This window comes from Chironomus tepperi, unplaced genomic scaffold, assembly GCF_022539635.2.
Source record: "Chironomus tepperi strain 1889 unplaced genomic scaffold, CSIRO-AGI_Ctep_v1 contig_137, whole genome shotgun sequence".
In the NCBI taxonomy this organism is placed as follows: Eukaryota; Metazoa; Arthropoda; class Insecta; order Diptera; family Chironomidae; genus Chironomus; species Chironomus tepperi.
Genome location: NW_027226259.1, coordinates 2,357,916 through 2,385,873, shown reverse-complemented (window position 1 = coordinate 2,385,873; position 27,958 = coordinate 2,357,916). Strand labels below are relative to the sequence as shown.

The window sequence follows — 27,958 nt, the reverse complement described above, 5'->3', positions numbered from 1 at the left end:
GACTTTTTTTTTTTAATTAAATATTAAATCTCTAGATCTCTTGAATTTCAAATGTTTTTTTTTTCTACTATAGCTCAGGCATCCTAAAAATATTTATTCCTTATAATATTATGTTTTATTTAAAGCAGCAGAGCATTTTCTATCAAATAGATTACATTTTCTAATTCTATCAATCTTAATTTTCTATAAAAGTTTTTGCACATTCATTTTAGAAAAAGTATCTTATTGTTTTGGAACATTATTTGTCGATTTCGTTGACTTTCAAATTAAATCTTATTTGGCTTGACACTTTTTTAACTACTTTTAAACTAGACAGGAGGCTTACGTTTTAAATAACTGAATTAAAATTGAGTATCAGAGATCTTTTCATTACAATTTTTAACTTAAAAAATATTGCATTAAGAAATAAAACTTTCATATTGATTAATTTGATCTTTTAAAATGAAAATTAGTTAATATAAATTTAAGTAAGCAGATAAATGATTTTTTTTTCTTCTAATTTACTGCACAGATTAATCAAATTGATTTAATTTTTATGCATGGTAAAACCAAATGAACTTTTTCACGCTTTAGTGTAAGGCCACTTTTATTATAATAAGCTAAAAACTTAATTCTTTTTCAAATTCAGCATATTAAATAAAAAAAAAAGTTTCAGTGATGAAATCACATTTCAGATGCCTATGATTGTTTCTTCTTTATTTTATTAATAGTATGATCTACCTTAGGCTTTTATTGTAAAACTAATTTTTTCTCTATTTTGATTATATGTAAAAAATTAATGTGATCACACTCACATTATACGGGGTTTTTATTATCTGTATTTGTATATAAACATATACAATCAGTAGTTTATAAAGAATTAATGACACTATTTATTCTCAGTCAAATTTTTTTCATCAGTTAGATTTATAGGATTTACTTGCTTAATTGTATGTAAAGCAAAAAATTAAACATGTGTAGCTAGGCTTCCAACTTTTGGTGATGTTGATGAAGTAATAAATTTTCCCGATGAACTTGTTGTTTGTCCATTGGTGCAGGTTGTCAATGCGGTCGTGCCAATGCCTACAATACTTCCCCCACCATTAATATTTGATATCGTTGTTGTCGACGAAAAGCTGCTATTACAATTGCTTCCCCTAGAATTTGAATAAGGTGGCGGAGCTGGTGTTATTGCAAGATTAGCCGTATTTAATGGCCCAATCAACTGCGAATGCTGCTTCAAATACGGATTTCCATACGTTGCTGAATATCGAGGATCAATGTTTAGTAGAGATTGATCTAAAAATAAAGAATAACATTTTTCTTAAAAAAGGGTACAAATTCAATATATTTACTAAATACTTACTAATCAGTCCATTCGAAAGTGTAGAAGATGTACTATTTGGTAAAGTGTTATTTAAAAGTCTCTCTAATGGTCGATTTCTCGTTAAACTATAAGTACCATTTGTTATTGAACCTGTTGTTATTCCTACAATTGAAGCTGACGTAATGGTCGGTGTCGCTGTTGATGTGCCAATCACCAAATGATTTGATAAACTCGAGCTCGTTAATACTGGTTTTAAAGAATTACTTAATGTTAAGCTTGGCGGTGGGGTATAGTCACGATTGTAATCAACATAGGGAATATATCCATTGTTATTGCAACCTAATTTAGTTGTCTGTAATTGACCAAATGAATCGGTAAAATCACCGGAATAACTAAGGAATCAAAGGCAGAAAAAAACAGCTATTAAATTTTATCTCACGAAAATTAAATATTGTAAATACCGGAAATCAGGAAGAGCACTTGACAAAGATGATCCAAATGTATTCAGAGGAATTTTGGTTGAACATAGATCGTGTGCTGAACAAGTTTCAAGATATTCATTTTCTCTATTTATTTTTATGTCACTTTTATTGGACGAGCAATCACTCTCCTTACATTTTCCATTATAATTATGATGATCATTTGGAATGACATCGGCTGGTGGAAGCTTTTTTTGAGTCTTTTTTGTGCACATCAGCCATATGAGTATTAATATTATCAAAACTATGAACGATAGAGCTGCACCAAAGCACACAAAAAATAACTGCGAATTGTCTAAAAGTACAAAGATGAAAATGTTTAATTTTTAAGTTACAATGGAGTGTAAGTAATTGGTCCAAAACGCTTACATTTATTTTCCAAATTTAATTCAATATCAAGTATATCTGATCCATATTCATTAATTACAGTACAGTTATAAACTCCAAAATGTTTTAATTCGCTTCGTTTTATTAATAACGTTGATTTAACTCCAAACGGTAATGTATCTTCCTGTATTTGAAATTCATTGCTTGAATTATTAATGTCATGTCCTTTATACGACCAAATAACAAATCGTGCCTTAGGTATGGAAAATGCAACACATTCAATTTGAGTACTCTCACCAAGCGTACCAAATTGACGACGTGTTGATGTAATCGTTGGGAATCCCTTTAAATATATTGTTGCTTGCTCTATGATATCTGCATAACCTGGAACTGTTGCCTTGCAAAAATATCCACCGATTGTATCTTCAGTTACTACTACTGTGAGATTAGATGATGTGCTAACAACCTATAATGATAAATATTTTTTTAAAAGCTATGGTTTTTCATATATGTATACAAAATTTGAGCCTTTATATATTTTTTTTTGCAAATAAAAAAATAAATATAATCGAACCTTTCTTACCCGATCGTGGCCGGCAAAAATCCAAACTATTTCGGGCGTTGGATTACCATCAACTTCGCAAGAAAGCACTACGGTTTGTCCCAAATCAGCTTCAACTGATTGGGGCCTTGTTCGAAAAACTGGTGCATAGCTTATATCTAGAGTCTCACTATCTTCACTTTTTCCAACATTATTTGTTACCTCACATTTTACAATGGAATCATGTAAAGTGCGATTAATTGACGGTATAATCAACTCTGTTGATTGATCTCCAATAATCACTTCATCATTTATATACCATTTGAAGGAAACCTCATTTGGATTAGCTTCTGCATGACATGCAAATCGGACTTCAGCTCCCTCAGGAATTCTCCCGTTTCCAAGAGTATTACTCACTACTGAGACTATTACTTTAGGTGCAAATTTAACATCAACTTTAACTTTCGCAGATTTATACGTTCGATCTGCAGTATTTTGTGCTTGGCATGAAATCGTTGTGTTATGATGATCCTTTTTCGGTGTAAATTTTAATATCGATCGCGCTTCAAATAATTTTGAATTTTCCATTTGTTGACTCATATATTCAATCCCTTCTTGGATTACATTCCCATGACCGTCGATCCATGTTATTTCTGCAGGTGGTTTTCCACCTTTTGAGATACATTCTAATTCAATTTCACGATCCTCTGTCGTTAAAATATGACTCCCTTGTGTAATTTTTGGATTATCTGGTGGTACAAGAATAGTTAACTTTGCAAAACGTGATCGCAAACCTTGTTGCCCTGAATAAATAAAAAAGAAAAAACGTATATATCATAAAAAAATGAATAATAAATTTGTTGTAAATGCTCACTCTTGGCAGGACCAACTTGACATTGATATTTGGCATCGTCATCTAACATCACAGGAAAAATATCAAGTGAGAAGTCTCCTTCCTCGTCACTACCAACCATAGAGTAACGATCATATCCGCTTAGATTCCGATGTTCTCCAAGTCCAAAGCTATCTTTTGTCCATTGAATATTTCCTACTTTCGCCACAACACGACATGGCAATGTTACACGTGAACCAACAATCGCAGTTTGATCTTGTGGTTCCATTGCAAACCTTTGTCCAAATCGCTCATGACTCCCCACATTGGTTTGACGTGCGGCGACAGTTACATTTATTAAAAGTGTTGATTGTAATATAAAAATTAAGACACGAGTAATTAAAAGCATTTTGAAGTATCACGGATACGTTGATTAGAATGACTTAAAGCATTTCTATTTTACTTTAATTTTGAAAATGAGGACCTCTGACGAAACTATCATTACTCTTCCATTTCTGTAAATATAAAACATTAGAAATCATATTAAAATTAACATATTTCAGCTTTAAAAGAAAATACTAAAATATTTGATCCAAATAAAATTAGATTTTTTTTTTGTGTCTATAAGGATCTATATTACAATTTATATAAATGTTTTTATACCGAGTTGTGAGTACAATCTGGTTTTGTCTTTAATGTGTTCATTCTCATATTTGAGCTTTATTTAAAAAACCATGAATTGCAGAGTTATTTATATTTGAAAAAGATTCTGCAAAAATTAAACCGTGAGAATGTGAAGCAGGTGTATTTTAAAATGAAAAGGAATAACAAAAATATGAACATTACATTTCTAATTACAATTTTTTTTTTTTGAATTATAATCTGACCTAATATTGCAGTTTTCTAATAGTAATTTTTAACTTTTGAAAATACAACACAACTAGAAAAGATGTATTTAATAGACAATTTTCATTTAAACTAATGATTGAATTTTACAAAGTCACGCAACATACATGTTCTTTCAAGTATTTTACAGATTTTTGATAAGTTTGTATAAAGTACATGAAGTTCTGTTCTGTTAATGCTTATAAAACACCACAAAACATGAAAGTTAGTTAAGTGCATTCAAGTGCACGAATCAAAAAAGTAAAAGGGGTAAGTTTTATAGTTGTTCAAATTATTGTCTACGAATGTTCTATTGGGTTTTTTACCAATTTTCTAAGAGAAAAATCAGAAGTTTGTAAAAAATGATCGTAGTTTAGAACAAAATGACAGAAGGAAAAATGAACTAGATTATTTTGGGCTTAGTCGTTCGAAAATTCAGTGTCAGAAATGTGATGTAATTCGCTTTTTTCTCTTTTCCTGGATATTTATGGTAATATTTAAATAGCTTATCCTGTTAAGTTTTTGAAAACGAACATTTTGACGTATAATATGTTTAATAAAACATTATAATTAAGCCAAAATTTCAAAAACAAACTCGACTTCTGACACTGAAAATTTGTTACTTAATCCGAATTTTTCGACAAAAATGCTTGAAATTTTATGAATAATGAGTTCTAAGATACAAAAATTAGTCGTACTTGTTCATTTTTCAATGCTCTACGTTGTGAAATATCAAAAGTTAGTCAAAAACTAGTTTAAAGTAGGTAAATTAATGATTTTTTGTAATAACTTTAAGAAAATTTTGAATTTTTTCATACAAATTTTTCGGAGTTTACAACAACAAAAATATTCACAAAAATTCGAAAAAAATTAAAATTAATAGCTTAATTTGTTAATAATTGAACTGGAATAGAACTAGAGGCTGTATTTATGTTGCCTTTTTGTGTTTTGATACTTAGATTATTTAACAGAAGTCGTTTTTTAAAATTTTGAGTGATTTTAGAAAATGGAACTGTTTTTTCGTCTAAGCCCTTTTATAAACATTAAATCGTTTTAAAGATGAAATATAAAACAAGATAACTTCGTGATTTTTACAATGATTGAAAATGTTAGATAAATTGTATATAATTTGAGTATAAAAGTCATAATCATTTTATTAGTACTTCTGTAATTTATAAAATATTTATATGTGCTTTATTTTACTCAAATTTATATAGGAAAAGATTTAAATATATGTTTTTAAAGGCGCTACGATCCTTTGCATATTTTTACATATGGATATGGTTAATAACGTTTGGTTACTTCATTGTAAATATATGAAAATTTATCTAATTCAAAAAAAAAATCTAGCAAAAGCTTTTTTGTGGAAATTTTCACATCTTAGGCTACGGACAACTTTAGAGGCATTGATGGAACAAAACGAAAAAAACAGTTTGAGTTTACTCTTGTAGCAGCAACGTGCTTTGTTTGTTTTCAACTATGGACAAAATCTGTAATGTTCTTCTTGTTGATGTCAATTTGGAAGAAGAACGATGAATATGGAAATCAAATGTACGGTTTTAATAGCATTCCTTTATGCAAGGAGAATATACAAACTACACACTTCTAAATTTTTGGCGTATTTTTGAAAGATTTTTCAAGATTTGGACAAAAATGCACTGAAGTCGCTCGATAAGGTCGAATACTCCTTTAATTATTTTAATTATCCTTTTAATTTCTTGTTTTGATTACTGAATTAAAAATTATTCCAGAATCATGATAAATTATTTAAATTTTTTGATGCTCCACGAGATAAGAAATTTATATGTTTAATTTTGTAAAAAAAAATTGAAAATAAAGGAAACGTTCGGCAAATGTTTAAATATTTATTATATTCACACCGCATTCACGTGAGAATATGATGAATTTGATTAGATCGAAAAACTAGGTATTTGGATTTTCCGTGGAAACTAAGCAAAATGGCATTTTTCATATTCAAATTCATTCAACGGTCAAAATTAAAAACCTCTGTGAGGGTATGTTATTATTTTCAATAAGATTTTTCGTAGTTCGTTTTTTTTTTCTTTTTTACTTAAAATCATCATTTTCCACATTTTCATGTTTGAAAATAAAATAAAATATACTACTTTAATTCAGTTAAGCTTAAGTGTTTGGCTACTACTGTTGTAAGTTAAAATTGTATTAAGAAAATATACGCATGCGTGAGAAATGTACTTTGCATTTTAATTTTTCAATTGAAGTAAATTTTGCGTTGAAGAAACTCAATAGTATTTTCTTTTTTTTTATAAATAAAGTTTAGAAATATTTCTGTTTAATAAATCTCAGAGAGTTCTTTGATAGCTGTCATTTTCATAATATTGGTGAGGTAAAAAATAATTAAAAGACAAGTCTAGAATGTCGCTTCGTATAATTCGTATCATATACAGTAAATGCATCAGTGCACATAAAAATTTATAAAGAAAGATGACATAAGAAAACCTCAAATATATATTCTCATTTTCTTACCAACTATGCAGGAATCTTATTTTTACTAACAAAATAAAAAGGCAAAGCATTATGCTCTCGATATGTAGTCAGAAAATTTAAACCACAGCAAGTATCAGAAAGCAGAGACATTAGCAGCAGCAGTCTTATTATGTGTACTTTGGTACTTTTCTTTATACTGTAAAATTATATTAAATCTTGTACAATAATGCATATATGTGCTGGATATATATATTTAATTTTCTTCAATGTAAACTAGTTATAATACTTTTAGAAGCTAAGTTATAAGCTTCAATTTTTCAAAAAAATTCAACAATTTCGTTCTTAGTCAAACAGCTATTTTACAAAAAAGAAACACACACATAGCAATATAAAGAATTATTAAAATCAGAAAAAATAAAAAATGATAAATGTTGTATTGTAATAATTCTTCCAAAGTAATTAACATTTTCTGCATTTATCAGTCTGCTTACCTTATACATATATACTTGTATCGGAGGATACGTTAATACTTATATTTTTTTATACTTATTAAGTGTAACGCAAAACATGATGTATTAAATTACTTGTATGATGTCCATAACGAAGAAAAATACTGAATGCAATGCTTATTAAAAGAAGCCTTCACGCAAAAAGCAGTACATAAAAATCGCATTGATATTAAGTCGTGAAACGGTGATTTTTGCAACATCATCAGTAAAACATAGTAACGCGTGACCACCTGCACATCTCAGCCAATCAAAAAGCAGAAAGGATCAAGTGCTTTTCGTTTTTCTGATTCTCTTTCATGTATCTTTTTAACCTCATTTAGTAACTTGATTTTTTTCTTCAATTTTTTTGTCGCTTTTGCTCTTACTTCTACAATTTAAAAGGAAAAGTTGAATTCAAAAGCAGCGAACGTTGATTTTGAATTTTCATAATAATAAAATAATAAGAAAAATAAAGATGATAATTTTTTAATGCTTTAAGGTTTACACGAAACCTGTTTTAACTTCTCTAACAATACTATTCTCAAAAGGAGCAAATTAAAGTATGATATGTTTGTATTCTATTTCATTTGTAATTGTTTATATTATGTAATTATACTATTATGAATGGAAATCAATTGTTTAACAAATGTCAAGATGATGTTTGAGTTAAATAAAAAACTAACAATTTATTGATATTTTGTAAGGATTTGTAAGCAAAATGCAAAGACATTCGCTAATTGATATCAAATATTAAGCCAAATTTTATGCTTTTAGTTTCATACAATTATTTTTTTTTTAACTATAAATTCACCTATAGTACAACTTTTTTTTAATTTGTTAAACATTTCTTTAAGTAGATTGTTGAATTAATGTTTTCCAAATTCCCAACTAGCACTTAAAAATTAAAAAAAAAGGAGCAAAACTCGGATTGTCCCTTCAAAATTTGTGACTTATTTTACTGTTAATGTGAAAAAAATTAAGAAAAGTGTTTTCTCTGAACACCTCATTTCAATATGCTATTGATTACAAAAATGTCACAACGGCATGGTTCTTATTTTTATTTTTTGAATATTATACGATTTCATTTAAATGCGAGCAAAAATATTTGAAAGTTTTAAGGAAAAATATTATAATATAAACGTTAAAAATTTTAATTCATATGTATTATCAAACACTTTTTTTCCAGCTTTATTAGAATAATTTACTATGGGTAACTCATATTTTTTTTTATCTTAAACTCAAATTTATTTTAAAAATCAATTTTACAAGACTTCTCCTATATTTAACATTGTTCAGTTATATGGTAGAGACATAGATTTTTGTTAAGAGCTATTTATTCATATGCTTTGTTATTTACTCTTTTATATTCATAGCTTGAGGCGAAAATCAGTCGCCATACTAGTCAATTATTGACATATGAATGCCTTCAAATTAAGAGTTTGGCAGCAGCTTTTTCGCGCCGTTTTATTTTAATCCACGAAAAAACAACAACAATAACAATAGCGAAGCTAAAGAGAGAAAAAAAAACTTGAAAAGATATAAAGTTGGCTCACCTTGTGGAATGTGGCGAGTAACATGTGTGTGGGCGTCTATTTTGCCTTTATATATGTTTTATAATATATAAATGTTATGTTAAAATTTGTAACATTTTCAACTGTTTTTAATATACGTATATAGCTTAATTTTTTTTTTTTTAAATTCTGTTATTTAGTTTTTGCTTAAACTTTTCGTATTATATACATTAAGAGCAAGAAAAAATTTTCTCGAGGTTTTTCTTTGAAGGGTAATTACAGATTTGAACAGAATAGATTTTTTTTTTCAATTTAATAAAACTAATCTTGTTTTTCATAAGATAAGAGTTCTTCCATTTTTGTAGACGGTAAAGCTAAAAAAGTTAAAGTATTAAAGTTCAATTCACAAGGTCTGATTTAATAGTTTTCAATATTTTTTTTTTTTAAGTATTATAAGAATTTCCTGTCAAAAAGTCCTGCCTCTGCGATAATGTCATTAGAAAGAAAAATAAGCAATTCAGAAGTTCCCTAGTCATAACATAATAAAAATTCAATATAATAATTTCGAGGGGTAATGGCTGAAACTAAAATGACTCATCAAATTATTTTATCTTTGTCGCATTTGTCGCTGTCAAACGAAAATTTCATTTTTAAGAAAAGAAAGTGTATGCGGAACAAGTACAACGGAGGAGAGTAAACAAAATTAGAATGAAGATTGAATGTGAAATATTTTGTGCTTACAAAGTATATAACATTAGTTATACATGCGAAACAAAATGTGTACAGAAGATAATATTGATGTTGAGTAGGAAAAATCTTTCAACAGGATAAAGATTATTTTTTGTTTACATATTATATTGTTTTTCATCATTATCATCGATATTATAACATTGTAGTTTGTTCCAAACATAAAGCAGTTGAACAGTATGAAGAGATTTTTAGTTGGTTCAACAAATTTTGAATTGATTCGTAATTTGTTCATAAAAATTGAAATATGGTTTTAAACCAATTAATCGTCACTTATTTAAATGAGTTGTTGATGAGCATATCCCAATTTATTATGAAAAATGATTTCGAAGAAAATTTGTGATGATGATGAATGAATATGAATGTATTTTTAAAAAAAAGTAAAAAATCAAAATTATTTAATATATATATAACATCGTTGACGGATTCTTTATTTAAAAAATATATTTATATTATTTATTTGAACAAAATAGAAGCACTCAAATACATACTGTTACTTAAAATCGTTTAGAGTTAAATATAAACCCTAAATCAGTTTCCTTTAACTGTGAAGTGCTAAACAAAGCATGCTTGCTTATGAAATTTACAAGTGATAATTAAAACAAAAAAAACTAAAAACTGTTTAACAATTTACATATTAAGAAAATGAGAAGAACGGAACAATTCCGACATATGATACAATTTAAAGCGAACAGAAAAAGTATTGATTATTATCGGATGAATGATAATTAAAATTTTGATAGTACCGTTGTCAAGTCTGTTAATTAAAAAATAAATATTGTATCTAATTTAAAACTATTAAAAATTATTTGTACTTTTTAAGGTCAATTCTACAAAAAAAAATCAGACTAAATTTACTTTTTCACAAAACTCTTCAAACTAAAATCATTAAATTTTTGTCAAAAATGTTACCAACGAACGTAATTGCTCGTTACTAAAATAAAAACCATTTAAATGGATTAGATAGATAGATTTTAGATTAGCCTAAAACGAAACTATCGTTCAAAAATATATAATAATTGTACATTTGTTCGTGCTTTTACAAGGAAAATTTGAAGAAAAAAAAAATACTATTATAAATATCATGTGGTAAATCTTGGATATACAAAACTGTAGGTACACGTTACCTTCAAAACATGCATTACTCACACAATTATTAATGAGCATAAATTTGGGAAATGACAAAGTTATGAGTCATACAAATAGGGGAATTCCTTTTTCAATTTCAGGAAAAACTCCCCTTTACTAAATATACATTTCTTTTTGTATTTAGATTATTTTTTTTTTTCTGTATGTGTGCATTCTTCAATATTAATTTTTTTTTACACCATAAGAAATTTCAAGCCGTTTTTTTGTGTGTTTAAATTATGTAAAAATTTTAAACCTACGAAAAATGATTGTTTTCGGTCTCGAACATGGAAATTTAGTCAAAATATGGTTGTTTCGACATTTGTCCAAGCAATAATAAGAGCCAAAAGATATTGGCAATACAATTTTGTATACTAATCATCCAGTAACTACCAAGATCGTAAAGTTCAATTTAAATTAAACAACGCTTCAAATTACGGTGAATAATATATAATTAGAAACCAAAAAAAAAAAATGTTACAATAAGTTATCGCAAAATTATTATTTTTACTTTTTTTGCATGATTCATTGATTTCGTATTTGGATTAATTTTTTAAAAATCGAAGAATACAATTGTAGTTTGTATGATTGGAGATAACTGATTTACCAATAAGGATTATGTGTGGATAATCTAAATAATAAATTTCGTAATTTTATAAACTTTCAAGTTTAAAAAAAATCCAAAAATAAATAAATTATCCAAAATTTTGTATCAAAAAAGAACAACTCCAAAAAAAAAAAAGTATTAACGATGTATATTAAAAAAGCATTAGAATTAATCAATTTATTGATTGATAAAACGAAATTGAAAATAAATGTGTATGATAAGGAAAACGAACAGTACATTTCAAATATCTTTCCAATCATGTGCAAAAACCTCATACCTCATTCATATATTAAGAGTTATAGGCAGACACTGTGCCTGTTAGCTTTTGATTACGTTTTCAGCAAAAGCTAAGAGGAAGAAGGGGTTGATGAAAAGTGAATCCATACAAAGAAACTCTCATGTATGATTGACAGATTGGAAGGCTTTTCATATTTATTGCTTTTTTCGCCTACATCTCTGAACAGCCTCAACGTTATCTAATTCTGCTAAAAAAGACATGCGAGAAAAAATTATTATTCTTATAGGTAAACTTCTTAATACGCATCAATGAAGAAATTTTCATTTTTTCTGTGCATGATTTTTGAAAAAAAAAAAATCTTATTTGCATAATAATTGTTGAGTTTCATTCAATAATATAGCAATTCGATTCAAACAATGCTATATGTTGTAGATTTTTTAAATTAAAAAAAAAAAAAAAAAACATTATTAAGGCTTCAATTTTGCTAAAGTCGCTTCTGTTTGCACTAGCATTACTTGTATTGTCTCTTTCCATCTTATATTAACCGTGTATGTCTTTCCTTCTTTTTCTCTAATTTTTTTTCCATTTGACTTAATGTGCTCAGATAAAATTTCTTTTTCCAATACTTATTGCAGTAGGTAAATTTTTCATTTTATCTTTTGTGCAAAATAAACAATTTTTGCTGGGTACTCATATTATATACGTTGTATTTATTTTTAATATATATTTTCAGCGAAGTATAAAATATCGTTCCCTTTTTCTCTGTCTATATCGTCTTTCTTAATTTTGCACAATCTTTTTCATTTTTATTTTTTTCTCGCACAGAAGGCAACATGAGCAATGTATATTATTGTCAGAAACAAATTAGAATAAACAATTTTGTTGCTGCTCAATGCTTTTGACCTCTACATAAAATAAAGACTCACCTTTTGGTAAATATCTTCCTTTCACCCTGGTTTTTAAATTATTTTTCCTCCTCGTTATGTGAAAAAACTTTGCTGTTTTAAGGGGGTGTGAGTAATGACAACAATTCCTTTCCTTCTCTTTTATACACTTTTTTTATATATTTATATATATATATATATATATAAATATTTCATTAAATTGATACACAACACAGGTACAAATTTGTGTTATTTTTTATGTTACGACGAAAGAGGACAGGGGAAAAGAAGCATAAAATACTGAAATCACAAAAAACGCGAACATCAAACTATGCAAATTTGCTGCGAATAAACTTTCACTTAAGTTTTAGTATATTTATGAATTAGGTATTATCTTTTTTGTACTATTTATCACTGACGATCTAATATCAAAAGTTATTTTTTGTTGTTTATCTTTTATTTCAACTAATATTAATTTATAATATTTCAATTATCTGGCATTCAATTAAAAATTTCTGGGTTTGATGAATACATTTGAAACAAAATATCTTTCTGTATCATTGTCACAGACACAATTTTTTTCTCGTATGTGTAAAATTTCAAAAAATTTCTTTCTTTCAAGCTATCGTACACACATATTGAAAACACAATTTACATCTCACTTTGTTGTTTAACGCTTTTTGAGGAAATTTATGAAATTCGTTTGCTTGCATACACTAAAATTTATATTTATTATTTTTTATATATTTTTAATGTGTTTTATAAATAAACAAAAATGTTTCTTTAAGTTATTTTTTTTTCATTCCTCAGATAGTATGAACAAGAAAAGGAATATGCAAAAAAAAACTTTAATGTTTTTCTTTACTAATACATATGCAGATAAATTTTTCTTTTAATTTTTTTTACACCAAGAGCGGAAATTACTTTTTTTCTTTATTTTGTCATATTATTGTTCTAAATATCTGAAAATACTTTTTAACGATTTTTGTTGAATATTGTTTTATTTATTTCTAAAAAAATCTTGAGAAATGTGTTTTTTTTTGCCTTTTTTAATCGTTTTCATGAAAAATTTCACTCAATCCACATGTATCCCAAATATTTCACAAATATAAATACTTTTTTAATACGTCGAATCTTCTATTGTCTATTTAATGCTTACTTTTATTTAGTTTAAACACATTATCTTAAATTTATTGGCTTAAAGGCTAGAAAAACTTCTTCATATATGATCACGATAGGACTGTAAAAAGACGACTAAGCACAGAATCTCTTTTCATGTTAAATTTTTCATACAAATGAGAAATATTAAAGAGAGAAACGTAAATTTGAGCAAGTTCTCTTACGGAAAAAACCCGAAAATTATCCGAAGCGGCGCGTGTCATATCGTCGTAGAGCGTACGAAGATTGTTTTTTTTTTTACTTTATTTTATTGATACGTTTCTTACATACAGTAGAGGATAATTTTACAACTTGAGTAAAAAACAATAAAAAGTATAAAATTAAGGTTGGAAAAAAATGAGAGAAATAATCAAGAGAACTCATAAGAATAACAATCAACAATGGTATTGAAAAAAGTCTAGTTATGTTTAAACTTCTGGTTTTTGTATATTCTAATTTAGTATTCTCTTAAGATCTAAGATTTCAAATTTATTAGGATTTATATAAAATTTGCTAAGCTTAGCTCAAAATAAAAAATTAAATTATTTTATAAATAGAAGTTGGTATGCTTTCCCGATACCGGGACCGGGACCGGGAAATCCCGGGACTGTCCCGTCCCGAGTCCCGAAAATCTTCCGGGACTGATCCCGCGGGACCAGCTTTTAAAAATTTTCTTATAAACTCTTAACAAAATAAAAAAAAATAAAAATTAAAAATGTTTAATTTGTAATCAAAAATTTAAAATAAAATAAATTATTAAATTTTATCAAAAAACATGAGAAATATGGAGTTATAAATTCGTATTTTGAATGTTTTTGAATTAAAAATTTAAAATTTATTTTGGTCTTCTGATATTTGTTCTGAATTGCAGTGGCTAATATTACAAACTCAAATCAAGCAAACCCTTTTAAATAAACTATCGAGACCTATCGCGAGACGGTGAAATGGCATCAGTGGCCTAAATGGTAGAGCGTTGGCCTTACGTGCCAAAGGTCCTGGGTTCAATCCCAGGCCATGTCTAATTTTCGAAGCTCTTTTTCCATTTCACCGTTCTAGTTATGAAGCTCGGTTCGTGTGTTGGGTGGAGTTTTGAGGTCTTTGGCACACAATGTGTCTCCACTGCTAGGTATACAAGGATATACTAGTATTTGGATGACTTTCATTACGAAATCTTGCGCACACGAATTGTAACTAGGTACATTGCAGGGTACATCAGGTCTTATGACGTACTCGTGTCTTTGCAATGTGCAGAGCTTGCAAGTGGTTCAGATCCCACTATAAACTGTAGGTCTAAAGGGTGTGGTACAACAGATTTAAAATCGCAGTGCCTCCAGCTCATAAGGCTGGGCCCTTCAGTCATTATATCGATTTCAAGCTAATTTGAGGTTTTTCAAAAATTCAAAGTTTCAATGATTTTTTAATTGATTACATAAGTTAGAGATTATTACTCATAACTAAGATTAGTTTCATCATAATCGTATAAACGGTGAATATGATAGTTAAATTCAGAATTTCTTTAGTGTTATTCTATTTTAAAATCATTTAAAACTAGTCAAGTTCAAGAGTTCTGATAATTTAAAACCATTATTAAATTTTTAAAATTACATATTAAGCTTAAAAACACTTAAAAAACATTAAAATATTGTACTTTTTAGCACAAATTTTGTTTCGGGAAATCCCGGGATTTCCCGGTCACGTCCCGATCCCGTCCCGGTCTCGGAAAAGTTTCGGGACCGGGATTTCGGGAAAGCATAGAAGTTGGATAACTTTCATAATATTTTAATGGAATTGATAAATTTAAACTCATTCAAAACTCTAAATTTGAGTATTCAAAACATTAATAAAAACAATCATATATATATATATGATATACATAGATATTCTGAGAAATTAAGGATAGATGATTTTTTTAAATAATTAATTCTCATATTACATTACAAGATAGTTTATGTAAAGAAAAAGAATAGAAATTATTTCCGTCATATATTGCGTTTATTAAAGGGAAGAAATTAGACGACGAGAAAAACACAAAACATACATTTTCCTGCATGTACAAATGTACAGTACATAAGTAAGTCTAGAAACTGTTGAGGGTTGGAATTTCCTTTTCTATTTAAGAAAAATTTCATTGTGACACTTGAGAAGAAACTGTGAAAAAATGGAATGTAATGTGATGTTCATTCGATAACATAAACATAGTAAATGAAAATGTTAAGTTCTTTTTTATGTCATTGAACTCATCGAACCCAAAAGTGAAGTGTAATAAAGATAGAAAACGATAGACAGAAACATTGAAAGTAGAACTAGATAATTTATGAGCGCAGTTTTCTAACTATATATAGGTACAGATTTAAGAGGGATGATTCAATAAATTTGTTACAAAAATATGAATGATGAAATAATGAAGAATCATTTCTAACAAATATATTTAAATTTATTCAAAAAAATTGAAAATTTTATAAAACTTAAACATATTCAGTAGCTTTTAGAACAAGGTACATATCTAAAAAATAACCGAAACAATTCCAGGGAAAAATGTAGAGATGGCCAATCTAGCTATAACAAAAATTTTCTTACCTAATTTTTATTCCCGAGTAATCTTTTTTGATTTTTTGTATTGTTAAACTTTATATATGTAGGTCCTCTTTCATTCATTTTATTTTGAAATATTTTACACATGAAGTGATTCTTTATTATACACCCGTGAGTAATAGAATTGATGCTCTAATGCACCCCACATATTATTACATTCACTTATCATATTTGAATCGGCAAAGAAAATCGCGAGGGAACCAATTATACTTTTCTACTGTATTTCATACATCTTTACGTTTCCATACAAGATGATTAGGGATTTCAATCCCGGGACCCCGGTATCAATACTGATATTATAATTTACTCAAACTCCGATATCAAATTATGCTCAAAAGAACTGGAACTAACTAAATTTTAATTAAATTAAGGTAGAATTTCCATTTAAAAATAAATCTAATTCACAAACTGAATTCTATACATTTATTTTAAATAATTTTTAAACTTATATTGATTCATATATAAAGACAGATATCAGGCTTTCATATTCGGGGATAATCCCGACTAAGATTTTCAATACCGGTATTAAAATGTATGCAATACTGGTATTGAATACCAGTATTTTAAACAAATAAGGACCGTTATTCAAAATCTCAATCCCGAGATATTGGATAATGTGTGATAATAAAGATTTTTAAACGTTTTTTTTAGTCAAAATTTTCAATTTTGAATTATAAAGTATGCTAATGAAAATTTTAAGTTAAGGCTAAACTTTTTTTGTAAAAAAAATAAATCAATTTTAAATTTGAATATTGAATAAAAAAATTGAAAATCCTAAGAATTTCTCAATACCGTAATACCGAAACTTCAATCCCGGGATTTCGGTTTAGGAAAATCGAGCTGATTACCGGGTTCCTGATATTCATAATTCAAATATTATTAAACAATTTGAGTGAATGCAACAAAAATTTGGTTTGAAAACAATCACTAAATCTATTCCATTACCTTTGATTGAATTCGATTATCGCACATAATTTAATTCATTTAATCAATTTTTGTCTAAATATTAGTTCAATTTTATTTCATTAAATTTCGTTGAAAAAATTCAAATTTATGGCAACTCTATTGGTCTACCTCGAGATCTCTTTCCATCTAGAAAGTTACCAGTTGTCACTTTAAGTATTGAGGCATTATCTTGGTTCTTGCTGAAGCAGCAACCAGTAATATTTTGGTTTTTTCCTCGTTTCATGCAATCCCAACTTAACAGCTTCTCGTTCTAGCTTGGAGTACGAGTCTGTGATGGATCGAATATTCCGTCCAACAATGTCGATATCGTCTGCATATGCTAGTGGTTGCGACGATTTGTAGTATATTGTGCCAGTTAATTGAAGCTTTGCTCTTCTACAAATTCCTTCCATTGCGATGTTGAATAGTTTCGTTAACAACTCATCCCCCTGCTTCAGTCTAGTTCTAGTCACTGTATCAAAACATTCAGAATCCAGTTGAGTACTAAAGTATATAAATTAGCTGGCACGCAAAGAAAGTCATAATTGGCTTTGTAAGCCCAAATTGGGAAATCCCTAAAATTGTTCGTCAGTAACGGTGATTTAAATGGATCTAGCAAAGGAATCAAGTACATCAAAAGTGCATAAATTTGGTACCAAATTGTTAGTCTTGGCGAGTTCTAATAAAATCATATAGTATAATAGAAAATATATGAAATATATATGATTAAATGATCAACAAAGAATTGGAGGTTTATTTTTTCGCTTGTTTTAGGTACCTTAATAAGACACTTTGTTCGGCCGTTCGTTTGATTGGAACGCAAGATCTCGAAAACTACACAATTTAGAGAGCTCTGGTTTTTTTTAATAGCTTAGTTAGTGTGGCCAGAGGATTTTCGCAAAAAATCGGGACACTTTTGGAAAAAATCGGGACATTTCTGAATTCGGCACTATTGGGATTAAGTCTTAATATTGAAAGAACTAGTTAAATTACGTTACTAACTTGCAAAAAAGTGCAGAAAGTAATTGAAATTCCGAAAAAGATATTTTCAGTCTGTATCTAAAACGAACATGTCCAAAATTTGTCAAAAATTCTGCAATTTGTATGGTATTTTTGATTTTTTGAAAAATCGGGACATTTTGAGGCTTTGTCGGGACACAGCAGCAAGGGTGAAAAGCAGTGTCCCGGCAAAAATACAGCAGATGGCCGCCCTAAGTTTAGTTCTATCTAGTTATTGGATTATCGGTCATTTAGAAGTTTAAAATCAATGCATAAATACTATAAGGGCGATTCCTTATATAAAATTTTCCAAAAATTTTGATTTTGAGTTAATATTTCTCTTAATTAGAAAAATTTATAGTTCTTGTGATGGCACAAGTTTATGTAAAACGTTGAGATCTATCATTTTCTCTAATTCTCAGGTGTTGTTATGGCTTAATTATTGAGATATTTTATTTTTAAATGCCTATTGCTTGGATACACAGGGTTGAATTTTGACTTCAGGAGTAGAATTTTTAACTTTTAAGACTGTTTTATAAAACTTTACCGTACTTATATGATGTAATTTTCTATTTGTTATATCTTTAGCCAGCCAAACATGCCCACAATACTTTAAGTAAACTTAATATTGAAATTTTATGCAATTTTTTTCAAAGCAACGTAAATCCACAAAATCGTTCTGAATTTTGATTTCGGTTTTTGCTGTAATTATAAATGGTAAATTGGTGACAACAAAAACATTAATTAGCTAAAAAAAGATAACTCTAATGTTTCTGACATTATTTGATTAGTTAAAGTTTGAAATTTTAATAAATTTAATTTTCTAAAAACGCCAATATTAGAGACAGAGTTAAACAATATTTTTCTGAATTCAATCAATCTGTGAAATTGCCCGCAATTAATGATTTTTTGATTTCAAAACAAAGTGTAAGCAAAAAATTGCGAGCATCTATTTGAGGGATCAAGCTCCAGCGGATAGACCAAGCTTCGCTTGGCACATGCTTAGGGATCAGGCTCCAGTGGGTAGGCCAAGCTTCGCTTTGCACATGTTTGAGATTTCAAAAATCTCGGTAACTATTTTTTTTTTGAAATTTTGTAATAAACCGAAAGTATTTTGCTATTTTATAAGCAATGGCTGTTCCTGCCATGACCAAAATCTAATCAGTTCTTCTATAGAGCAACACGTATCGTATGCAAAAAAAAACACAAGTCTCGACGATGTCTCGTTATTGAGATTTCTAGATTATTAACTTGTTTGCTTGCTTACAGAAAGTGAATTTTTCGATTTTCTCAGCAATGTCTTAACCAATTTCAAATCTGTTTTTGATTATGATGTGGAATTCCAGGCACAAACTTTTTGCAATAGAACATAATTTGCCATTATGCTTAGTTTGACCGGAAGTTTTCCACGTGAAAACGATGTGAATATAGAAATTAGATTAGAGTCATGAATGACGAACCATTTTTTAGTTTGTATTATCGGTTTTGGGTTCTTTAATGATCCTTTTAATTCTGGACGCGCAAAATGAGAATCGATCACCAGTGACCACGTCTGTTCTAGTTTATTTTATTTTTGCATAATTCATTTCTCGGAGAATGAAAAGTATCACAACACATCATGCGTTTAACAAGTGATTTCGCGCTCTGTGAAGCATGATGGTGTTTACCTTTCTCTCTGATTTCATCTTCCTTTAAAATTCCATTCTGCTGCTTCTCCATTTAATGCTTGCAAGACCATTTAAAAAATCAATTGTTTTCAATTTATCTCATATTGTGTTTCGTATGTATATACTTTTTTTGTCCCGCTCGCTTCAATTGTGTGTACAATTAATTGGATGTCGTGCTCTTTGATTGCTTTTATGCAATATCTTATTTGACATAAATCAAACATTTCTTTCTTTTCAATCCTATCTTTTCACAAGTGAAATTGAGGTTGACTAATTTAATTATTTTGCGTTGATCTTGCAGATTAAAATGTTTTTTTAGTAAAATAGTGAGTGATTTCGAATAGAAAATAAGAACTATTAACAATATTTTAGGAACTACAATCCTTTTTATTATGTTTTTATAACTTTTAAAATTCGATAATTATTTCGACCTTTATTAATTGTCATCTTCAGGAATAATTCAAATTTAAAATTGAACAAATATTACTGCGATTTTCTTGATCATTTGGGTAGTTTAACAGAAAATTTTTTCTTTTTAATTTTAAAATGATGATGCTAAATTGTTAAAAATATAATCATAAAAATATATTGAGTTTTTGCCAAACATGTCATTTGATATTTTCACACCGTTTTTTTGTATTGAAAACAAGTTTTGATTGATGCATACTGTAGATTTTGATCTGGAAATATTATTCTGTACCGTAATTATTCTCAATTTGCTATATTCATATATACTGTCTTAGTTGTAATGTTAACAAGATCTTGTAACGGTATATTGATTGCTATGTCGTTGTGATGAACCAAATATTTCTCAGAGAAATTGCCTTGCAGTTGCATTACTGAGATTGTCAATAACGACTCAGGTTCGACTCCAGCGAGTTAAAGATTTTTTTTTTTTTTAATTTTAATTTCACTACACAATATACATAGATGGGCTTAGTCGTTCGAAAATTCAGTGTCAGAAATGTGATGTAATTGGCTTTTTTCTCTTTTCCTGGATATTTAGGGTAATACTTAAATAGTCTATCTTGTATAGTTCTAAAAAACGAACATTTTGATATATAATATGTTAAATAATTAAGCCGAAATTTGAAAAACAAACTCGATTTCTGACACTGAAAATTTGTTACACAATCTGAATTTTTGGACAAAAATGCTTGAAATTTTATGAATAATGAGTTCTAAGATACAAAAATTAGTCGTACTTGTTCATTTTTCAATGCTCTACAATGCAAAATATCAAAAGTTAGTCAAAAACTGGTTTAAAGTAGTTAAATTAATGATTTTTTGTAAAAACGTTAAGAAAATTTTGAATTTTTTCATACAAATTTTTCTGTGTTTACAACAACAAAAATATTCACAAAAATTCGAAAAAAATTAAAATTAATAGCTTAATTTGTTAATTAATGAACTGGAATAGAACTAGAGGCTGTATTTATATTGCCTTTATGTGTTTTGGTACTCAGATTATTTAACAGAAGTCTTTTTTTAAAGTTTTAAGAGATATTAGTAAATGGAACTTTTTTTTCGTCTAAGCCCAGATAATTTTTGCAAAAATATTTGTCATTAGATTAGAATTGTATTTTTACTGGCTGCATATATATTATAAGTGACCTGGATCTTGTTTTTGTGAGTCTAGAAGTGACCTCTTTCCTACTGGATCATGTTTTTGTGAATATGGAAGTTAAATGGATCTTGTTTTTTGGGTCTGGAAGTGACCTGGATCTTACTGGATCTTGTTTTTTAGGTCTTAAAGTGACCTGAATCTGTGTTTTTGGTAGGAAAACTAATATGTATTAATCAAATACTGATCGCTGGGACAAAAATGCGCTTAAGTCCCTCGATCAATATCACGAGGTCTTTTGTATTTTTTTTTTTTTTTATAATATAGAGATCTCATCAAAAGCTAATGCATAATCATTTTGATTGTGCTTGATATAAATTTGCATATCTAATTAAGCACGAAGCATAACTAAGCAAAGAACATATTGTGTCAAAATAGTTTTTTCTTTTTAATTTTGCTAATTTTCCTCGTATTATCTTTAACTGAGTCTACTAGAAATAGTGTGATACTGAAAAAAGTTTGTTTTGACACTGAATTATGATAATACACGTTTTATAATTAGATTTTTTGGTCTCATAAGGCTAAAATACAAAAACAGCGAACAAATGGAAAATTAATTAAAAAAAGCTTAAGCTTAAGTATTGTAAGAAGAAAATAGTCATACCTTGACAAGCTTTAATTTTTATTACGTTTGAATTTGATATTCTAAACTATCAAAATCTGTTGATGATAAGTTTTGAAACGAAAATTTTATTTTCTTAATTTTTAAGGAATTTTTATTCATAAAAAAGAAATTAAAATTTCCTCGTTCACATCTTTCCTTCCTCTCTCCTAATTGTTCTTTTTTCTTGTTGAAAGAGCATGAAAATATCTCAAAGCTATTGAGCGTGGAAAGAAAATAAAATTTACTGAATAAGCTTTATAAGGAGCAATCTAATAACATTATGTGTAAAAATTTATTATCCATTTTTTATAACCTTTCATGACAATAACATTACTTCCTACACGTTACATCACTTCTCAGATAGTAAAAAAGGTAAAAAAAAAACGAATGTATACAAAATGGAAGTTCTATATAAGAATTTAATATATCTAATATAATTACATGAAAAGTAATATATGTGAGAGAATGTTAATTGAAAGCATAAATTTATCACAACAAAAAAATGAGCTAAATTCCTTATGATATTAAAGTATTAAAATGTTTAAAAATATAATTAAAACTTCAATGAATTTTAATTTATGAATAAACATAAGTTAATTCAATTAATTTTTTACCAATTTTTTACCTTGTTTTATGGTTTTTTTGAGTGCAAAAATGAATTAAAACTTTTTTAAACCATGTGGACATTTTACGTATCAATATATAAGTTTAATTATGTAAAAAATATCACACTACGTATTAAAAGTTTTGTGTAGTTGAGACTGATGAAGTATTTTTTTGAAAATTAGAACTGAAAAGTTTTCAATGGATATATTAAGTGAACAAAAATTTATAAATGCTTATGAAAACAAACAATGAAATTTATGAATATGAAAAAATGTAGAATTTCCTTCCTGATGGACATGAATTTAATAAAGCTTATGCACACTTCTGTAAGCATAATTTTTGCAAATATAGAATATGAAATTTTCCTTCACAAAAAATACATTCAAAAAGAACGCTGAAATATTTTTGCATAATTCTATAACAATGTACTTCTATTCATGCATAATAAAACTATTTGAATATGATTTTCATAAGCGCTTTATGGAAAATAACTAAGGAATTATGTTGTTCACCGTTCATATAAATATTTTTATTTTCATAATTTGTATTTATGAAAATGCTTATAACTTAAAGTTATATTTGTTATTATTATTTTCTCTTTATTTATGGTGATGCAGTTCAAGTAAATTAAGAAAATGAAATTATTACAGTTAACAAAAAAGTGAATAAAAATATGTGACGCGGCTATTATCATAAAAAAATCTAACATTCATCGTAAAACACATTCTTATCGTGTAATTTTAACTTTCTCTATATTCTTTTATCAAGTACTCACAATAGCATCAGTAAAAATCTCTACATAATTTTCAATTACTACCATCATTAAACGTTACATTTATTAAACTAAAAAATAAAAAATAATATTTTATGTAGTAAAAATGGAATGAATTTACGAGCATCTATTTTTGTTGCAAATATGTTCTTCTGACATAAAGATTATGATTAGAGTTATTGAAAAATGATTCTGGGTTTTGAAAACTCGATTAACTTAAGGAATTGTAATAATTTTTAGCGCAATTTCTGGTTGCTTGGATAAAAATGACATTCAATTTAAGAGTTTCTCATAGAATAAAACCCTACCAATTATGGTGAAAAGATATTAATTTGACCATTTAATTAAATTTTAATGATTAATGTTTGCACAAAAAGCACACGAAATTTTTCTTAACCCTTTGAATTTTGCTTTAAATTTTCATTAAGTATTTATCTGCACAGATTAGAAAAAAAAATCTCAAAAAAATTAATGTCATCCTAAAAATCAAGCAAATAATCTTTGGAAAATAGTTTGATAATGGTTACATAAATTGTCTCGACTACCTATCTGTTTGTTTATTATGTGAAATTTGCCTTTAATTTCGGATGATATTCGATTTTTAGTGACAGTAATTTTGACAAAAGAATTCAAATAACTTAATTATGAATTGGCCAAATGACAAAAAAGACTTCGCAATGAACTTCACAAAAGTTAAAAAAAGATATTTTTATGTTTTCACAAATTAGTACAAAATACGCATATAATTAGAAAATACTTTCACCATTTTCGTTAAGTCACTATCTACTTAAGAATTTTTAAATTTCAAAATATTTTTAAATTTTTACATTGGTATGAAATAATTTGTTTGATTATTTATTTAAGAGAATTTTTCTTACTATTCAAATCTAGAAATTTTCAATTTATTTTTTACTGATCAAGTAATAAACTTGGTATTAACAAAGTAAAGATGAGTATATGACAGAAAATTTCTTGCTCTGAAGAGTACAGTTTGAGAGAGTCTTCCTAAAAGATTGAGCAGTTGCTTATAAGTTATTCATTTTTTTCATATTCAACTTCAGTCGCCAAAGAGAAGTTTAAGATTCAAAGTGCAAAAAAAATACATATACATCACTGAAATAATCTAAAATTGTGATAAAAAAGGAATAAATATTAAATCAAGTTTTATTTATAATATGCACAAGTTTTGGAAGGAGTTATAATTCTAATAAACTAAAATGTTGAAAAAAATAATTTTCAAAGTTTTAACTTTGTGTTTTGTCACTGCAGGTAAATTTTTTTTATTGAATTGTTTATTGATTATTTTTTATATTTAAAAAAACTAACAAAAATGTATTTAATTAAATGTGTTAAATTTGAAGAGTTGTATATTTGTAAATTTTTAAATACAACACAAAAATGTTGAACTTTAATAACCTTGAAACCTGTTTTAAAATCAAGACATCGAAAATAGCATTGAAACGTAATACACTGATGAAAAAATATCAATTTACTAAACAAACTAATTTTTGAAGAATTATCTTACCTTTTGTCTATTAATAGTTAAAAAAATATATAAGATCATCATATTTCTAATCAATTTTAGTCGTGTAGAATATTTTTAAAACTTTAGATAATTAGGAAAATACAATCACTTAAATCACATAATTATTAATAAAAGTTAAGACCAATAATTTTTGCTTTTTAACAACTCATAAGTGAATGTGGGAATTCCGAAGGTAGTCTTAAATATGAATAATTTCATGAAGTATTTATGCTAACATTACGATAACAGAAGTAAAAAAATCAAGTTTTAATATAAATTCCAAGAAGTGATGAAAACTTTTGTTTTAAATCTTCTAGAATAAAATTTGTACATGAAAAAACTAATATTTGTTTATTATACTGTATATTTTACAACGCTGACGAGTAAGGCAATACACATATTTTTTTTGTAATTTTATGATAACTTTTTCGATGACCCAAAGAATTTAAATTTTGTTTAGTAAATTTTTTTTACACACACAAACATGTATTGAAATAAAACTAGAACGAATGAATTTAAAATTTTAGACACAGTTAAAAAATTCATACAACCATTTTTTTAGCACCGCAATATGGACGTCAAAACACTGGCTTATTTCCTCTTGGACAAGGAGGGAATCCTCAACTAGGAACTGTGAGTGGAAATTATGGCGCTGGCCAATATCCCATAGGTTTTAACCCATATCAAGCTTATCAACAGATTGCTGGTGGATTTTTACAACAAGGTGCACAGTTTGTAAATCAAGTTGCAAATAATGTTTTAGGACAAGTATTTCGACCAGGATCGTTTCCTTCACAATACCCAGGACAATTTCCTCCACAATATCCAGGACAGTTTGGCTACCCAAATCAAGGACAATATGGAAATCCGGGAGGAAGACCGTCTTATAGACCAACACCTCATGACCATCATCATCACAATCATGGTCAAACTCAGCCAAATGCTATTCCTACTGTCCAAACAGTAGCACCAACTGTAAAACCTACAGCTAGACCAGAAATTCCGATTCCTCCTCCTCCAGTCAACCCAAATAAAAAACCAATACCACCTCCAAGTAACCTTAATAGACCAAATCCACCGGTTATCAATCCTCCTCAGCAAGGAACTGATGGAGATGACCTTGATGAGTTGCTAAATATTCTTGACAAAAATTCTCAAGACCATGTATCTACTCAATCTCCAAATAAAGATGGCTACGATTACGATTTTGATGTACGTGTTGATGAAAAACCTATTTCCAGGCAAAAACGTAACGATGAACTCATAATTCCGGAAACAGAAGAAAAGCTTGATCCAAAAAATAAACCTGAAACAGAAGAAGTTGAACTAGAAAATAGATTCTTAGGTGGAATCGGTAAAAAAGTCATAGGGCAGGGAATAAATGCTTTAAGACAAGGTGTTGATGTAGCTGGAAAAATTATACAGGGAGGTTTTCATTTTCCATCAAATGAACCAGAATACGTGCCAGCACATTTAAGACCACCTCCAAACAGGCCTCAAAAACCAGGCAATAAGCCAGTAATCCCATCTCCACCAAATAGTCAATTAGGTGGAAGTGCTACAAATGCACAAGGACAAGCCCAGAATACAGCTGGAGGTTTTAATCAAAATGCTGGAGCTAATACTCACTCGTCAAATGTTCAAAATGAATTAGGGTCATTCCAAAATACTGGTGGATCAAGCATATCAGCTAATTTGGCTAATGATGGCTCATCTGGTCAATTGGGAGCAGCAAATACTCAGCAATCAAGTCAACATACTGCTGACGGTTATAAAGAACAAAACGCTGCTCAAAGTCAGTCAGCTAATTTTGATAATCAAGGAAATTTACAGTTATCAAATGCTGGGACAAATGTAAATGTTATTAAAGAAAAAGATCGTGAGCGTGTTGAAACTCTTGGAAGTTCTTCTTCACATAACAAGAATCAATTTGGAACATCAAACAGTGCAGCAAATACTAACACTGTTCAATTTAATGAAGGTGGCGTAATGGGCTCTCAGTCAACAAGTCAAGGTCAATCAACTCACATTGGTACAGATGGAAGTCTTTCGGGATCACAAACAAATGCAGGTTTGGTTTTTTGATTTTCTTTATTTATTAGCAATAAAGTTTTTACCACTCTTGAGCCAACATATAAAGCCTTTTTTTATCCGACCTGGAAAAAATCGGCGAGAAAATATATCGATTATTTGAAATAAATCGAAAGGTTCATGGACGATTTGGAAAAATAGGTTCGGCAAAATCGACAGAACAAAAAAAAAAATTGGAGAAAATCTTTCTATTTTGGCTCAAGGGAGGGCAATAAGTTTTTGCTCGAGATATATAACTGATTTTTCATTTATTCAGCTGACTATCATTATTTATTTTTCAGGTACTCAGCAATTTACAGGTCCCGGGGGTTTACAAGGAACATCTTCATCGTCAATGTCTAGTAGTTTTAATCAAGGAGGTTCCGGTAATTCAAGTAGTAGTAGCGGTTCTTCTGCAAATTCTGGAAGTTTTGGTGGATCTGGAGCATCATCAAGTGCATCAACAAACACTGGATCTTTTGGTCATCCACATGGATTCCAATTTAGTGTTGCAGAAAGTAAAAGTTTTAGTGCATCTGGCTCCATACCTCATGGAGCTGACATAAGTAAAATTCCATTAAACTTAGGTTTTCCATTAGGTTAATTAAATAAAATCTTAATATTTCATAAAGCATGATTTTTTATTGACTCTTAGATATATTCATAAACATTTTTTACTTTTTAAAAAATGGCACTTTTATTTAAAACTTTTTTAACATTTAAATTTTCCGAGAAAAAACTTAACTTGTGGTTAGTAAAATCTTTGATTTTGTGAATATGTTGAATTACAGAGATGTATGCTTTAATTATCTTTATTTTAATATTTTTGTTTTATGCATGCTTTAATTCAAACTAAAATAAACTATTCAAAATATTATATTATTCACTGAGTTTCCTTAGTATTTTGTATTTTTGTACATTTACAAATAAAGTATTTCACATTATTGGTCAAATTGA

The 27,958-nt window shown here is 28.1% G+C and overlaps 3 protein-coding genes across 8 annotated transcripts in view; 2 read left to right on the top strand and 1 right to left on the bottom strand.

The window, feature by feature from the left end:
* rst (irregular chiasm C-roughest) lies at window positions 1-25,064 on the bottom strand. Of its 5 annotated transcripts, none has more exons than XM_070636862.1 (8): window positions 13,095-13,112; window positions 12,482-12,608; window positions 3,528-4,000; window positions 2,687-3,456; window positions 2,155-2,578; window positions 1,768-2,080; window positions 1,346-1,698; window positions 1-1,278 (listed from the first exon to the last, which is right to left on the bottom strand). In XM_070636862.1, the coding sequence occupies exons 3-8, from the start codon at window positions 3,892-3,894 to the stop codon at window positions 947-949; spliced, it is 2,559 nt and encodes an 852-aa protein (XP_070492963.1). In that variant the 5' UTR covers window positions 3,895-4,000; window positions 12,482-12,608; window positions 13,095-13,112; the 3' UTR covers window positions 1-946. The 5 variants fall into 5 exon arrangements, with proteins under 5 accessions (XP_070492963.1, XP_070492962.1, XP_070492964.1 ...); XM_070636861.1 differs by lacking the exon at window positions 13,095-13,112 and adding an exon at window positions 12,763-12,780; XM_070636863.1 differs by lacking the exons at window positions 12,482-12,608; window positions 13,095-13,112 and adding an exon at window positions 24,932-25,064.
* Window positions 1-27,958, top strand: part of LOC139087742 (irregular chiasm C-roughest protein-like) — a 114,099-nt gene that overhangs the window by 3,610 nt on the left and 82,531 nt on the right. The gene's annotated exons all lie outside the window — the stretch shown is intronic.
* Window positions 24,454-27,958, top strand: LOC139087896 (uncharacterized). 2 transcript variants are annotated; one of them, XM_070636867.1, is made up of 4 exons: window positions 24,454-24,675; window positions 25,494-25,564; window positions 25,631-27,002; window positions 27,304-27,958. In XM_070636867.1, exons 1-4 carry the CDS (start codon window positions 24,624-24,626, stop codon window positions 27,603-27,605), a joined length of 1,797 nt encoding a protein of 598 aa, XP_070492968.1. In that variant the 5' UTR covers window positions 24,454-24,623; the 3' UTR covers window positions 27,606-27,958. The 2 variants fall into 2 exon arrangements, with proteins under 2 accessions (XP_070492968.1, XP_070492967.1); XM_070636866.1 differs by having other exon boundaries at window positions 25,494-27,002.